The 16746-nt window shown below is 34.6% G+C and overlaps 1 protein-coding gene across 4 annotated transcripts in view; it reads right to left on the reverse strand.

The window, feature by feature from the left end:
- VPS13C (vacuolar protein sorting 13 homolog C) overlaps positions 1-16746 on the reverse strand; it is a 180020-nt gene that overhangs the window by 42959 nt on the left and 120315 nt on the right. For all 4 annotated transcript variants that reach the window (XM_068965194.1, XM_068965193.1, XM_068965196.1 and 1 more), the window contains 12 exons: positions 15235-15404; positions 13652-13899; positions 12418-12647; positions 10797-10889; positions 8114-8479; positions 7640-7726; positions 5856-6011; positions 5420-5684; positions 4645-4805; positions 3524-3645; positions 2729-3023; positions 702-1091 (listed from right to left, as the gene is read on the reverse strand). In XM_068965194.1, the coding sequence (XP_068821295.1) occupies positions 702-1091; positions 2729-3023; positions 3524-3645; positions 4645-4805; positions 5420-5684; positions 5856-6011; positions 7640-7726; positions 8114-8479; positions 10797-10889; positions 12418-12647; positions 13652-13899; positions 15235-15404 (2583 nt within the window). The remainder of the gene's footprint in view (positions 1-701; positions 1092-2728; positions 3024-3523; positions 3646-4644; positions 4806-5419; positions 5685-5855; positions 6012-7639; positions 7727-8113; positions 8480-10796; positions 10890-12417; positions 12648-13651; positions 13900-15234; positions 15405-16746) is intronic.

Genomic DNA, 16746 nt, shown 5'->3' on the forward strand with positions numbered 1-16746 from the left:
ACAGAGGTTCTCAAAGTATGGTCCCAGGCCCTACTCAGACTACTGAACTGCACTATGGGGGCCTGGCTCAGCAGTCTGTTTTCAAAGCCCTCTAGGTGACTCTGTTGCACATTGAGATTGAGATTGAGAAGCACTGCTCTAACAGAACATGCATGGGATATCTAGCTCTGCTTTACAGGATCAGAAAATCTTTCACACATGTCAGGCCGGAGCAGAATGTCAAAGCATGAACAGTGATAACGAGAAAACAAGAAGCAGACAGGGAAAGCGTAGGGCAAAAGACATTCTAAGCAGGTGCAGCTACGCAAAAGCCCAGAGGTGACCAATATCAAGATGTGAGTTTGCAAAGGAAAGAAACAACCAGAGCCAAAAGGATCAGATCAGGCCTTAGGCTTTGTTTTTCTCTCACCTTAATCCTTCATACATATGAGGCTCAGTTAAAATAAACCAAATTCAACGGCTCTCTCTTTTGAAACCCCATTGCATCACCGGTAACCTACATAAAGCCAAGCTTTCCACTTGACACTATGTCAAGAACAGAAGTAATTCTAGGGGCACTGGAGAAAAAGATACCTCAGCCTTGGGACACTATTGTTGTTAGTTCCTAATAGCCCACTTAATCATGTATTCCTTAAAAGTAGTCTTGGATCTAATACATACCAGTGACAATGAATAATTTGTTTTTATCAACAAAAACACACCTTATTTTTACTAAAAATGTTCTTCTTCTTGAAAGAGAATAAAACAATATCCCTAAAATCAGCTGGATGTTTCACATGCGTATCTTCTGCACGATACTGGAGAACCCGAGAAGTCTTGTTGATTAGCCAGTAGGGACTGAAAATGGAGAGCTCCATCTGGCTGCCAATTCGCTTGACATGTATCGACAGGTCAACTGTCAACGTTTCTGCGGAGTCAGAAGAAAAACACACAAGGAAGAATTCGGGAAGGGTATTGCATATACGGAAATGTCCATTCCAGTTTTTGCCCTGATATTTCACCAGAACTAATTCCATTATTTCTCCACTGATTCGTGAATGTAGAACATTGGCTGTACTGCCTTCGGTCAGCTCATGAGTTTCTGCTGTTCCCTAAAAACAAACAAAAACTAAATTTGCTTACCAATTTTAAAAAAATATCTGCAATAACTTCCCTATCTTATACAAATACTAAATTACCTACCAGATTCACATTAACTGAGAAGTCTTCAAGGTACCATCTTTACATATTATGAATATCCAACAATTACTAAGGACTAAAAAGAAAACACTGTATCATAGCCAAAGGCAGAAGTTGTCATTCAGCCATCAGCAGGCCAATGGCTGTTAGTTTTGAGAAAAAGTCAGACCCATGTCAAGAATCTAAGGCTGGATTCAAGAACACTGGCTATTTCCATTAAGAGATATGTCATTACATGAGCCACATAACAGCCTGTGCTTCAGCTTCATCCTTTATTCACATTCTACACTTAATGGTTCTCATACAAATAAAAGAAGGAAAGTGATGTCAAACTATTCTGACAAGCTATCTAAGGTGCAACTGCTTTATAAATGAGTAATGGCAATATAATAAACTAGGCTTCCTTACTGACAGCTTCTGTTGTATAAATACTACTTGAAAATGAAAGTGAAGTAGCTCCGTTCTGTCCAACTCTTTGCAACCCCATGGACTACAGCCTGCCAGGCTCCTCCGCCCGTGGGATTTTTTTCAGGCAAGGATACTGGAGTGGGTTGCCACTTCCTTCTCCAAGGGATCTTCCTGACCCAGGGACCACACCTGGGTCTCCTGTGCTGCAGGCAGACTTTACTGTCTGAGCAAGAGCTTACTCAATAAATACTACCTAGTTCATCTAGTTAATTTTAGTCTCCACAAGTCAAGGTGGCTTCTTGTTACACAAAGAAAATTAATTTAGGTTCCAAACACTTTTCAGATTTTTGTATTTTGAAATGTTGCGGCATGAACAAATTTAAAAGCATTTACTATACTTCATTACTAGAAAATGTTCCCTAATATTTCTTAGGACAGACAGTAATTATTTTTTGGTTCATCTTGACCCAAATAGTCGTCACTTTAAAATAAATTTGAACTAAATAATCATCACTTTAAAAACTAAGATTAACTTCATAATAAATTAAGATGAAGTATTTTCTCACTGGTGCTTTCCTGTACTTTAGCTAAGAGAACTGTACTTAGATAATAAAGAGATGATTATAATTATTAATTTATAGCAGATGCAGCACAGTTCAGGGGTGAAGAACAAGGAATCACATTGCTTCGGTTCAAATCTCAGTTCTACCATTTATTAGATGCAGGATTCTGAGTCTGTCACTTAACCCCCCTGTGACTCAGTTTCCTCATCTGTAAAATGGGTCAAATAATAGCAACTTCTTTGGGAAGTTATTGTATGGACTAAATAATGCATGTAAAATACATGAACTAGTGGCTGGCACAAAGTAGATGCTATGCCAATTTTTGTTATTATTATTACTATTAAAGCATTACAAGTATGTGATGTAAAACACAGACCTCAACAAAAATACCATTTAAAAAAAAAAAAAGAATTCACTCCATGCAATAATAAAAGTCAAACAAAATGCAAAACAGAGGGCATATATGTATACTTATGGCTGACGTATGTTGATGTATGGCAGAAACCAATACAATATTGTAAAGCAACTATGCTTCAATTAAAAATAAATAAAATTTTTTAAAAATGCAAAAGACATACCTCGAGTAAGTATCTTAGAGAATACGGGAGAAAATTTCGCAAGGTGACAGTAGGGTAAAGGTGAAGGATGTAAGCTGGATCCCAGTCTTCCCCCTGTGCACTTATATAGCTCAGTTCATCAGGCACAGCAACTGTGTTGACTATGAGAGGTAAGAAGTTCATTTCTGTTGACGGACACTGCAGCATGCATCTGACTTCTTTGCTCCGATGAAGCTCTTCCTTCCAGGAAATGTAAGTGGTGGATTCTTTGTACTGATTCTCTAAGATACCAGCTGGCTGAATGAATAACTGACATCTAAAGAAAAAAACAAAGTGGGAAAAATTTTTTACTGAGAACTTAAGAAAAAGAATTCAATTGACTCTTCTTGATGACTCTACAAGACAAGTACTCTTATTCCTATTTCTATAGATAAGAAAAACAAAGCTAAGAAGAGTTAAGAAACTTGCCCAAAGTCACACAGCTGACTCTGGAGGCACCTTCTGAGAAAAACTGCTCTGTAAAAAATGACAACTAAAAAAAAAGTTAATTTCAAATACAAAGACAATCTAATAAGTTTCATAAAATTCTGAAACATCAAACACACAATGAAAAGTATCATTTGGCAAATTCAATAATAATATAAATATATTTCTCCATATGTCTTAAAATTGGATTGTATAGATCTTTAGATAGTAAGAATTATTATTATTGTAGAATACAGATGTTTTACTTTTTTCCCAGAATATAGATGCTAATTCACAGAATTAAAAATATATATAATGAATCTAGTTTAATATATTCAAGGAAGTATCTACCTATATGAATCTAAAGGAACATGGAACTCCTCTTCAGGTCTGGCTATTCCAATGCGCTCCAACAGCTTCACATTCTTAACATATTTATAGATGATGAAAGCAATAGAAAAATGGTTTTTAATCTGTTGGACAAAAAACATACAAGTTGTTTAAAAAGATGTAGACATTCAAAAAGAAAACTGTGAGCTGCACACAATTATATTTAGATCTAAAAAATTTCAAGCCCCAAACTGGAAGATATTTTTATGGTAATTGAAAACTTTTATTTATTTAAGTGCTATATATCTGAAACTTGCTGTTAAATGGAAGCTAAGAATTATTAGGATATTCACATGTTCACATCCTACATGCTGAATTTTAGTATATATTATAATCTTTCAAATATATATTAATCGTTGAAGACTTCAGCCATAATATTTTCTTCATTATAACCTTTTCTCAAAGTACTATATGACTAAACACAAAAGGATAGCAAAGGAAAAATGAGGTAAATAAATATGGTATAGTTCTTCCTTAACTTCAATGTAATATAGGTAGGACCTAATAGCCAGGAGAGAGACAACAATGACCAGAAGTTCAAATCCTTTCATTTTCATCTAATTTTATACGTAAGAAGAAATGTTCTTTTGCTGACCATATGCTGAATCTATTACAACACACAGAAAAAGAAAAATTAATAGTCTTAAAAGTGAAAAAAATATTTATACAGATTAACATGCTAAATTATTTTTTCTGGGGAGATCATTCCAATATTCCTTCACACATACTTAAAAAATACAATACAAAGAGAATGGAATATAATCTTATTTGACCACTAGCTATTATTATAATACTCCCCAGTTTCGAATCTTCCAAGGAATAGACAAAAAGTTTCATTAATTTTAAACACAGGAGACAATAATAATCGATTTTAAACAAGAGCATTTTATGAGTTATTTAAAATGAAGAATGTTACAAAAGTAAGTTGGACAGGAATCAGCAGCCAATTTAAACTATTATTTATCTCTGAAAATCAGTAATGACCTACAATAAAATGAAGTTTTATTATATTCCCATGGTCAGCCAAGTGATTTAATATTTCTTGATATACTATAAGGAACACAATTCACTTAATGCATTACCTGGAGAGGAGAACGAACGGTAATTACTTTATTCCCTTCAGTTGCATCAATTTGTACCACGAGTGAGTCAAAATGACTGGTATTGGGATTCCATATATTATACAGCCGCCGTCCAGGTCTGGCAATTGGGACTTTGGTCACTTCTGTATATCCATGAGGTGCTAAGGCAGAGCATTCCAAATACTAATTTACATAAACTTTTATAAGACAGAATCAACAGCAGCACCTCAAAATAACAGCAAGCGTATTTTTTCTCATGACTAGAAATGATGACTACACAAAATTCTTGTCTAAGACACAGGAGCTAACAAAGAAAGGAAACTATTTATTGTTATAACATTTTCTGACCCAAAACAATTTCTCCTGAGGTGGAGGTTTTGTATGTATTAAAACAAACAAGACCCAGTTCGTTCCTTATTTTCCCAACTCTATAAAACAATAAAAATCATCTTGTTTTCTGAAATGGTGATAATTACTGTCAACATTCTGAGACATCTGAATATAGTTACTTTCACTCCTCACTGAACTCCCAACCTTTCTGAAGCACATGACATACTGCACTATTTAAGCATATAGAGATAATTTAGTTCTTTAAGTTAATTTTTAAATTAATACAGTTTAATTTTCTCGTTTAGAAAAAGAAAACAAAAGTTTTTCAACTATTTGTTTCAAGCCTTTAGAAATCTGCAGCAAAATATTTTTCCATATTTTACCAAAAACAGGCTGATATCAGTACTTCTAAAGATGCCCTTAAAAATAAAATAATATAGTATACCAAAGGTCAAGGAGAAGAGGGAGCTCTCTTGACGGCTGAGTATAGACAGTTTCCCTTGACGTGAAGGTTCCATAGTGGCATATTCCAATTCCAGAGTCTGACCAGCATCAACATCACACACATCACTTTTCTCAGGGCAGCCCATCACTCTGAGATTATGATTGGGCTGCACCTTAATGGGAACACCTACAGAATTTGTTACTGTAAAAGGAGCCCTGTCTTTTAAAGAGTAGTCAAAAGTAGAAGCAGTGCCCTCTGAAAAACCCTGCAAAGGAACACAACATCACAATTAAATGTTTGCAAACTACAGGTTTTTTTTTTCAAAAACTAAATTATGACGTGTTTTTTAGAAACTAATGCTGATGACACACAAAAATAACACACACGTTTCAATTTAAATTCCATTTGACATACTGCAACCAAGAACTAAACATACTTTTGCTAAATTGTTGAAAACATTAAGACAGCTTTTGGATATTGTTATATTCATTGTATCTCCTGAAGAAATATCAACTTCTGTTTGTGGCTCAGGAAGTGCAGTAAAATCATCTCCTGGCATCAAAGTTTTATCTTGGACTGGATTCTTCTTTACCTACGAGGGTAAATACATAACAAACTTCTCAGCCAATGAATAATAAAATTAAAATACTCTTGACAGAGTTAAATTCTTCTAACTTTGTCACTTAATATCAAGGCTCCTCAAAATTCTCAAACATATTCAGTGCTTCACCTTGACTTAGCACAGATCAACATTCTTTCTTTCAGTGTGTAATCCACACGTAGGGAAATGTTTAGAACCGTGCCATGGAAGCATTCCAAGTAAGTTACGATAGTTGTCACTCGTCTGTCCTCTACAGAAAGCTATTTGCCTAGTGCTACCTGACTGACTGGTCACTTTATGCTGATGAACTTCCTAAGAGGACACTGAAATCTAAACTGATCTGCACTGGAAGTAACACCTGGAACTTTTTCTACTTTTTACCAGTAATACCTATAAATAAGTAATACAATAAGCTTCCAATCAGTCATCAGACTCCATCATAGCTTTTATTCTAAAGGCATTTCAAAAATCTTATAAAACTTTGTTAGCCCACCCACACCAAAGAAGGCTAGGTCAGAAATATTGTTTCTACTTTACTGAGAGGAAATTGGGACATAGGTTAAGTGACTGCTCATCTTTAAAATAAGAAATGGCTGAACCAATTTCAATGCCTCACACTTGAGTCAGGCTGCCCCAGAGAGATATGATGGGATCATTTGTGAAAGGTATAAAAGTATGCTCCTGTTAATCTAGAAAGACGGGCTTCAGTATCTAGGACTCTGAAGGGTTTTCAAGAAGTACCATAACAAGGTAACATAAAGAATTCACGAACCAGGAGAGCAGTTCTTGAGTCTTTCGGTGTCTGAAAATGATAGAGATTCACTTATGTGGGTTACTATCTATCAGTATGTAGTCTATGAGAAACTAAAGCTGTTTCTGCTACTCAGGCACTCAGTCACGTCCAGCTCTTTGTGACCCCATGGACTGTAGTACAGCGGTCTTCCCTGCCCTTCACTATCTCCTGGAGTTTGCTCACATTCATGTCAATTGATTCGAAAAAAACTAAAAACTGAGAAATTTTTAAATATTCATTTAAAACTAACAATTACATGTTAATAATATTTTAATGAAAAATAACTGTTAAAAATACATAGTGAGAAGGGCATTTACAAATCTCTTTAGGGCAAACCTCAGGAGAAGACAGATGGATAGTCAAAATGGATAATCAACAAGGACCTACTGTATAGCACATGGAACTTTACTCAATGGTATGTGGCAGCTTGGATGGGAGGGGAGTTTGAGGGAGAATGAATACATGTATGCGTATGGCTGAGTCCCTTTGCTGTTCACCTGAAATTATCACAACATTGTTACTTGGCTATACCCCAATACAAAATAAAAAGTTTTAAAAAAATAGAAGACAGGTGGTCTCTCATTTCTAATTCTGTATACAATCTGTTGCAAAATTACATGTTCTTTGGAAAATTCCACTGTTTGCTTATGAGAGAATGAAAATGAAAATGACATACAATGACTGGATGTTATTATGAAAAGAATTTTGATCCCAGTATCCTCTAACAGGGTCTCAAGGATCCTGAACTACATCTTAAGAATCTCTGAACCTTTTGAAAGAATATATATAAATTAATGTACACAATGATATTTTATGATTTCCTTACAGCAAGGCTTAAATTCCACGGTCTTTTCTCCTCCACTCTCTCAATCAGTGGCTCCCAAACAGCATGGGTCTCATTGTAATAATGAACCTGGAAAGGCACAGAATTACCAGAATTATAATGAGTCTTTAAACTTTAACTACATATTTCCATAACCAGTATAAAAATACTAAGTAATGTAATATGTCAATAACCATTTTAAAAACATACCTAAAGACACAAAGAATATACATAAAGAGGGTGTATTTTATTCTACTCTGTTACTTGGCTTCATAAATTATTTAGCAAAAGAACCCTTTAAAAATGATGGCCAAATAAACAGCATTATACATCAACAAATTAAATATTAGACTGTATTCTCTATTCATATGTATGCTTGCTATGATCATGCACACACAAAAAGCTCTCTTCTTAATTTATCAGTCGTACTTTTAAGAAGTTGCCTCTACAGGAAGGTAAAAATTAATGTGGTCATACCTCTAATGTCATGTCAGCAGAAGCAGCCATTAGGGAAGTCCAATTTTTAATATTTCCTGAAAACTTAGACTCTGCCAATAATAAAGGTACAGTTCGATGCCCAAGGCCACATTCTAAGGTAACTTGAACTGACTGGACAACAACAGCACAATTTTCCTCTATCGACTGATTTTCAACGTCTCTGAAACTTTCTGTTAATTCTGTGCCCATGTCAACACCAAGAAACCAAGAGTTGCAATCACTAATAGATTTGATGTCCCAAAGATTTTCTGTTTCCTTAGATGTATCTTTGGATTCATCTTCTTTTGTCTTTGGGGACATAGCAGCCATTATTGTCATCACGGTATTAAGAATTATGGGTGAAATCTTTAAAAAAAGAAAGCAGAAAAAAAATTCAGAGTAAATTCTTTCCCAGATGAGAAGAATGAATACATAATACAAAAAAATTTAAGTGACTAATTAAAAATTTAAATATATCAACTTTATAACTAAGGAATACAAAAGAGAGCACACACAAAATCACAAATCCAGTCAACTGACCTCAAACCAGTGATTTCTGCTAAAGTTGTTCTAGAATTAAGTAACTAACATGCATGTCAACTGTCGAAACCTAAAGTTAAATCAATTAATTCAGAGGCAAATAGTGTTATGTGAAGAGAAAAATGCAGAAGGGTAACTGAATTTTTCAACCAACTGCATTAACTAAACCAAACTGTGTGATCCTCACCAAGATACACACACATGGTTTTCACTGGTCTCACTGAAACAGGAAACCTGAGAATCACCATGGAACCTCTTTCACACGAAGACATGAAAAGTCCACCTCCTACTACCTTTGGACAGTTTCTTTGCTCACCTCTTCATTTGAATCACTGTGCCTTAGTTCTTACGTCTTCCACGATGATGTCTTCCATGTCTGGTGAACACCATCTCAGCCCACCCTCCACATGATTTTTCTAAAACCCAAATCTGAACATGTCATTCCTATGCTTAATAAACTTTTCAACACCTCCCCCTCGCTTTCAGGATAAGATTAGATCTCTCTTTAAGTTAAGGACACAAATCTCTTTGTGACCTGATGCCTCATCAATTAGTTACCCATGACTTTCCAAAGTTTGAGCAATAAGTTAAGTGGATTCCTTCAATGTTCACTTCTTACAATCCTTACTTATTTAATATGCTAAAGAAATATGATTACATCACCAAAAGAAGGATCCAGTATGTAGTGCTTCCCAAACTTATCTGTCAACCAAATCCTTTTTTGCCTTGCCTTGTTAATGTAACCTATAACTAGTGCTCTTAGTCCCAACTCCACTATACCATTCTCCCCAGACATATGGGATCACCCCTTCAAGACCTTAAAGGATTTTCAAACCTGCACCTTTATATATATATATATATATATGTAAGTAAAATGATATACAAAGACATGGAAAAACAATCCCTCAGCATCTTAACCCAGTGTCTCAGACAAAGTGCATACAAATTCAAGCTTTCTCCCCACTCAGTAGTATAAGTCTCAACAAAATACCACCTAAGACCAATTACGCTGAGAGAAAACTAAATTGTTATTTACATGGTAATTCAAATGATGTAATTTTGAACCTTGGTTTATTCACTATTTGCTATTTACCTAAATAATAAAGCTACTATCAGAATTGCTATTAACCACCTCAATTTTGTGTCCCTTAGACAGAAACAGATTTTAGAAAGTGTTCTGTACTTTCCATTTGTAATTGACGAAGAGGTCATACTTAGAGAATGTGAAAGGCATTGGAGAACAGATTGCTTTTTCAATACTTTAAAAGTAAGAGATAAAAAATTCTAATACTTTATTTCTAGCATACATGTCATTAAAATATTTTATAGACATATAAAACATTTAATCACATAAATATTAAATTCAACCAAATAGCACCCCAAATAAAAGCCTAAAAATAACACTGTAAATAAAATAACAGCAACTTCATTTTTCCATCCTTCCCTTCTCTTTCCACTTCATCTCTGTTCTTCCCACCTAAACCCAATCTCCAACACACAAGCAAATATACTAGATAAAAATTATCCTGACCATCTGTATACATTTAAAAGCATAGTTCACCCTGAACAACATGGATCTGAACCATGAGGGTCCACTTAAATATGCCAATTTTCAATAGTAAATACTATGGACTACACTATCTGCATCTGGTTGCATCTGCAGATTTAGAACCTCAGACATGGAAAATCTGAGGAACTGCATATACCGAGCCCTGACTATAAAGTTCAGTTCAGTTCAGTCACTCAGTCGTATTCGACTGTTTGCAATCCCATGGAGTGCAGCACGCCAGGCCTCCCTGTCCATCACCAACTCTGGGAGTTTACTCAAATTCATGTCCATTGAGTCAGTGATGCCATCCAACCGTCTCATCCTCTGTCGTCCCCTTCTCCTCCCACCTTCAATCCTTCCCAACATCAGGGTCTTTGACTATAAAGTTAAGCACTCGTAATCCCCACATTGCTCAAGGGTCAACTGCAGTCTTTCAAAGAAAACAGAAACAAACATTTGCATTAAAGAAAAATGGATTGGGGTATTTATTGATTACTAAATATGTGATTAGCATAGTGCTCTAAACATGAGACAAATCAAAATATAAGAAAAATAAAAACTGATTTTCACCCAAATAATATGATAGGCACTAACCTTAATTATAAATTCTTCAACTTTAATATCTATATTTTCTTTTCCTGATGTCTGTGTACATTTTTTCATAAATAGAGAACAGGGCTGTAAGACCTACAAACAGATAAATGAAATTTACTTAAAGGACATGTCTTACTTAATTTGAGATCTTTAACTATCACCTATTAATTTACAAGAAGGCAAATTAAATTATCTGAAAACCTCTCATGAGGGCTCCTCCAAACTATGGCAAGTCTATGATCACAGTAAAGGACTTTCAGCAGTTGTGATGAATTCCTTTATGACAAATTCTTAAGTAGTAATGCACATTTACTAGCAGAAGTCTAAAATACCTTTTAAATGAAAGTCATTCAGTCGTGTCTAACTCTTTGCAACCCCATGGACTGTAGCCACTAGGCTCCTCTGTCTATGGCATTCTCCAGGCTAGAATACTGGAGTGGGCAGCTGTTCCCTTCTCCAGGGGATCTTCCCAACCCAGGAATCGAACCCAGATGTCCTGCATTGCAGGCAGATTCTTTACCATAGGAGCCACCAGGGAAGCCCAAAATATCTTTTAAATAATGCCCTGTGTAAAATATACTTTAAAAATATCTATAAAAATGAGCTAAGCAAGGTCTTACATTTGCAAAGAGATAAATGAAAAAATGAAAAAGGTATTTCATTATAATTTTTATGATCACAAAATTACTTGAAATTGTTATTCTAAATAAATAGTTCTGTTAACATTTTTATTTAAAAAAGACTATATGGTAAGGTAGGTAAATGAACAGTTTCCCAATGATTAACAACAGGTCAGCCTTGAATTTCCTGTAATGTCCTTATTAGAACAGATTGCAAATCTTCAAATTCAATGATTTATTAAAACTATGAGGCCTATATTGTTAAATATCATTAAAGAAACAAAATACATCTGAACTGAATGAGGGAATTAATACTAAACAGCTTTCATTTTTAAAAAATTACGATGAGCTTTAAATAGAAATGATTAATATAAACTTTCTGTGACATGTCAAGACGATTCCGCTTAAGAATGTTTCATGGTAATGTACAGAGTAAGCTCAGCACTGTATTTCTTTACACAAGTCACTTTATCTATCAATTTTTTTGTAAACTTAAAATAACACTGTAAATAAGTCTCATTATATAATGATGCTCTTTAACATAAAATAATCAATTTAATATTAAAAACCCAATGGTGTGATAGTTAATTCATTTAACCAAAATCACATTTTTTGACAACAATGTGAAAGCACCATTGAAATTAATTTGTAATAAAGAAAAACAATCTCTTTTGGGCATGTGACTCCACTGAATGTTTGGTTCATTCATCCATTCATTCATTCATTGGATATATAGTGGTGAATAAAAGCAACAGTTGAAAAGGAATATTGATTTGTATGTACTAAAATTCAAATACTGTTCAGCAAAAGATGGTATAATGAAAATTAGTCTGGAGGTAGTCTATAGTTCTGTCACTACAAACATGGGTAAATCATTTAACATCTTTGGAATTCAACATCTTTATCTGTATCATCTCAAGCTGGAGTAAATACAGAGCCCTCATATTCTAGGATTCTATGAATCAACCATTTTCAAGCTTAGGATATAAGGTCATTCTTACTGTAGTAATATTTTTTCCTCTCTTTTCTCTGAGAAAAGGGCAAGCAAGCACTTTAAGATCTCCCACAGAAGCTGTCATTATCTGTTCAAGTTTGGATGTTGATAGAAAGAAGTCACACTGGAATGAGGCTGTTAGAGCAGGAGCGTCAGCCTTTGTCAGGTTGGCAACAAAAACCACTTCTGGATCCGTGATCTTGGCGTTTAAAATCATATTTGGTCTTAGAGAGTCATCTGAAGAAACATAAATGGGAACCATAAAAGTTCTAGTAAAGTAAATCTCGTCACGTGTGTATATGTTATCTGTAAGTTTCTAAATTGCTTCTAATATCCTGCTGTTAGGGATATGGTGAAAGTAACAATATAAATAACTGATTGGTTAGGACTAACAATAGATAATTATTAACTAATGCTGATTATGTGGGATAATGCAATCTTGATCCCTGTTATAAGACTTTGACCTAACAGAAATAATCTTGTTTTGAAGTTCTTTTTGTCAGAATTAATGCGCATATGCAATGCATGTATATACATCTGAGTGTGCACTATGCTGCAAGAGCAGGGAAGGGAAAACAGGTGAGGGGAACATCAGGAAGAGGACAGGAGACCTGCTAAAAGCACACAGACCATTTTACTTCTTTACTTTGATTTTACCCTGACGTATATAGTCAGTGTCATAAATCTATAGCATAAATACATTACATGTATATATGAATACAGAGATACTATATGCCTACTGTTTAAGAAAGGCAAATGGAAAAATAAAATTCTGACCTTGCCAGTGAACAGCAGTTTTCCAATACTGCTCAAATGCACATTAGAGAGAAAAATGCATGACTTTAGACAATTACAATTTAACAGAGAAAAGAAATGTTAATGGCAGAGCTGGAACCAGAGCAGAGGCTTCTTGGCCCCTGATCCAATACACATTTCTATTCCTGTTGTTGTTTAGTCGCAAAGTTGTGTCTGACTCTCTTTGACACGGCAGACTGTAGCCCGCCAGGCTTCTCTGTCCATACAATTTCCCAGGCAAAATACTGGAGTGGGTTACCATTTCCTTCTCTAAGGGTCTACCTCTCTCTCAAAAATTGAGGCTTACTAAGGTTTTTCTTCTGAACATATTTAAATTGGAAAGAGTAATTTTACATTCTTAAACTCTCCATTTCTCTTTTTTCCTGTTTGCAATTCTGGTAAAATATAAGACAAGTTATCATCTGTGACAAGTAAATTCTGCTAACCTTTCTCCATCTTGATTTTTGCTAAGGCAGTCTGTCGCAGTGGAATCTGTGATTCTTTAGTCATATTTTCTGGACTCTGAGGTACAGCCTTGATAAAGAAATCTGCCACAGTCATCAGAAATTCCACACTGGCACATACATACAGCTTGTCAAGAACAGCATCAATATGACTTTCATTTTTGCCTTGTTGGTAACTTATGTCAATCATAGAACTGTTGTTCTCTTGACCATTCTTCTTATCAATCATTCTGAAAAAAATTTATGTACAGTCATTATTTTATTCCTGCTAAAACACTTAAAAAGATGAAAAATTTTCTAAGTATCTTCTAACAGCTTTTCTTTCACCTTTCAGTTTCCAACCTGTATAGAAAACAGATCAGTGTTAACTGCAGTCTAATTAGCTAATCAGCAATCAAGACAGGGTCTCCACAGCCAAGGTTCATGGTAATAAGTAATCATAAGAGCATTTTATAATTATAATGCAATACTAGAAAAACAAATCAATGACCACTGAAAGGAAGTTTGGCAATTAACAAAACACATTATTGTAGCCCCACAAAATTTAAAAGACAACCTCTTTATTTTATAAAATAAAACCTTCTTGAAGGAATTTATCACCAAAGACCATCCTATACAACTGATTCCCAAGTTAGTCCACGTAATTCAAATCTGGCAGTGTTCATCAAGGGTCTGCAATGACCGTTTCCACACAGCCTCAAGCATGCTGCAAAAAGCAGGCTATGAAACAGAAGCATGGACTTTATCACCCTTGCCTAGACTGCTATGCCAAGACACAAAGTTTGCAAACTAGAAAAGCTGGATGCATGAAAGCACTCTTCCCTCATTTATTCATCTCTTAGAAAGACAAAGGGCTCACAAAGGGCTCAAGCAGCAGAACAGTTTTTCTCCAAAAATAATCAAGAACAAAAATGTTATATATCTCATTATTTGTGAAAGGAATAAAAATATAATTAGGCCACTAAAGTTGCATATCTCTCACTTTGCAATAGGGTAATATGAATTACTCTTTCAAAAATGAGTTGATAAATGTGAAAATTAGGGATTCTACTTCTGCTAAAACTTTTTTAATCCTGTAGAGTCTTTTCTTTAAATTTAAGTATAGTTGATCTACTAAAACTTTTAAAGAAATTTTACAGAACTGTTTTAAAATATATATACAAAATAAATGAGACAAAAGAAAGATCCATAAACTGAAGGCTTTTTTGCAACAAGTTTCTGCCTACTGAAAACAATTTACAAAAATGTACCACTAATGAACCACACACGTGGATTTCACTATTAAAATTCTTACATTTTCTTGGTTCCCACTTTTAAGACAATATTATTAAACTGCCCTTTAATTCAAACATAAAAGCAACTGAACCTGAAATTAGCACTATTTCTTGAAGCACTTCAAACTGAAATATGATGAAAGACCTACGTTGATAATCCCAAGGAACAGAATCCCAAAAAGGATGATCGAAAGATCACTTCTGACAATCTGAAGCCAAGCAATCAATGCCTGCTAACAATGCCAAGCGCATCAACCTTTTATATGTGCAGCAAATTGAGAAATGACAAACCTTGATGTTGCTCTCTCAATTCCTTCTCTGAGATCATCAAGAGTGCAGGTCTTAAGTTTAATACTGACATTCATTGAGCCATCCTTAAACATCTTCCCTGAAGAGGCCATAAGATGTAGCCTGAGTTCACCGAGCCGGAAACTATCATTATGAAATGCAAGTTTGGATTCCTGTGGTATATTTTTCAAGCAAAATAATCAATTATCTTCAGCATTATGTAATTACTTTTAAACATATTTCTTAACTCAGAGATTAAAAGCAAATTTTTAAAGTACGGATATTAAGACTGGAACAAAGAATAATATGCATGTTTGTGACTGCACATGCACATGCAAATAAATACCCAAGTGTGTGTGCTCATATTCAACAAGGGTTAATACATGAAATTTTCTGATATACAGTTCAATGCAAAAAGAAAATCAGGAAACTGTCAATCAATCACTCTAACTTATAATGTTTAATGAGCTCTTCTGTAAAACACTCTGTGATAGAAACTAAAGGCTTTATGAGAAAGGATAAAGCACAGTACTTGATCTTAGTAAGCTTATACTTTAATTGAAAAAAATAAAACAAATTTATTACAAGGAACATCACAAGAAAATGCTATAATTTGTAAATTATTTAAAAATGATATCTTGTCACTTATTTATTCATACTTACATCTTCCCATATTCCACAAAGAATATTAAGAGATTAGGTAAAGAATAAAAACAGCAAAAGCTCACAGGGTCAAAGAGATAATTGTGGGCTGGGAAAAATTCATGAAGAACATGAAAACTAACTGAACTTCAGAGATTGATTGGAATCAGGCAATGAGGGGTAGAAGGCATTCTAGATGGAGAAAGAACATGAGCAAACAATTCAAGATGCTCTGGGGGCACAAGGTACAGGCTGGCATCTTAGGCTTGAATATTTCAATAAAAGGGAAGTAGGGAAAGAAGTCTGGAAAGAAACGTGGAGGCCTAACTGTGGTCTCAAATCCTCAAGATTTAAACTTTAAGGAAAAACGACCTCAATATGTATTCCACCATAACACATAGCTCAAGTTTCTGTGCTAAGACACTAAAAGAACAAAATCCAACGAACCAAGCAAAACACACACACACACAAACACACACACACAGGGAAAATCTTTGGGGAAGTAGGATTTTCAGTTTAGCAGTAATTGCTCACTACAGACCAGTGAGTGTATTGCTGTAAGGGTGCTGCTGATGGGCAATTCTTGGCACCGTGGTTGTAACTGCCTATCTTCACTTCCTCAAAAGAGTACAGTGCATGTAAATGGGTCAGAATGAAATTATTATTGGAAACTTGCAATGCCTTTAATTTATAAAAATACATTTAATTCACAAACTTGTGATTAGTAACTATTAATAGAAATAACCAATGACACATCTACTAATCACAATATAATAAGAGTTTCTGGTATGGTTACTGATGTAGACAATTTGGAGGCACTGAGTACATTAAGGCTGTATATTGTCACCCTGCTTATTTAACTTATATGCAGAG

Source organism: Capricornis sumatraensis, chromosome 2 (assembly GCF_032405125.1).
Source record: "Capricornis sumatraensis isolate serow.1 chromosome 2, serow.2, whole genome shotgun sequence".
NCBI lineage: Eukaryota > Metazoa > Chordata > Mammalia > Artiodactyla > Bovidae > Capricornis > Capricornis sumatraensis.